Source organism: Eimeria mitis, genomic scaffold (genome assembly GCF_000499745.2).
Source record: "Eimeria mitis Houghton genomic scaffold, Emh_scaff215, whole genome shotgun sequence".
Classification (NCBI taxonomy): Eukaryota; Apicomplexa; class Conoidasida; order Eucoccidiorida; family Eimeriidae; genus Eimeria; species Eimeria mitis.
In genome coordinates, this window is record NW_013570474.1 from 27,870 (window position 1) to 28,410 (window position 541).

The window sequence follows — 541 nt, forward strand, 5'->3', positions numbered from 1 at the left end:
CTTGGGGGCCCCCCTGGGGGGGCCCCCCATACCCATGGGGGCCCCCTGGGGGCCCCCCATACTGGGGGCCCCCTGGGGGGCCCCCCAGGGGGCCCCCTGGGGGCCCCCAGCAACCCCTGGTGGGTACGGAGAACGAGCTGAAATAGAAGAGAAAGGAGTGGAGACTGCTGTGGATATAAAGGGGCTGGGGGCCCCCAAAGAAGCAGAAGAAAAAGTGCTGCTGGGGGTGGGTGTAGGAGACCTCTGCTGCTGCTGCTGCTGCTGCTGTTGCTGCTGTTGCTGCTGATGTTGCTGCTGATGCGTGCTGTCGGGGGCACCAGGGGATTTGGTCAGTGCAGCAGATGTTAGGTTGGGAGCAGCAGCTGCTGCTGCTGCTCCTGCTGCTGCTGCTCCTGCTGCTGCTGCTGCTGCTGCTGCTTCTGCTGCTGCTGTTGTTGCTGCTAAATCTAGGCCCTCACGAGCAACCCCAGGCCGTTCTTCTTGCTGCAGCAGCTGCTGCTGCGGCAGCAGCCGCTGCTGCTGCTGCTGCTGCTGCTGCTGC

The 541-nt window shown here is 64.9% G+C and overlaps 1 protein-coding gene across 1 annotated transcript in view; it reads right to left on the reverse strand.

Annotated features, from left to right (window-relative positions):
- Positions 1-541, reverse strand: part of EMH_0003870 (uncharacterized protein) — a gene marked incomplete at both ends in the record, with an annotated part of 2,243 nt that overhangs the window by 973 nt on the left and 729 nt on the right. Inside the window, one exon of the mRNA XM_013496525.1 lies at positions 33-539. Within this exon, the coding sequence (XP_013351979.1) occupies positions 33-539 (507 nt within the window). The remainder of the gene's footprint in view (positions 1-32; positions 540-541) is intronic.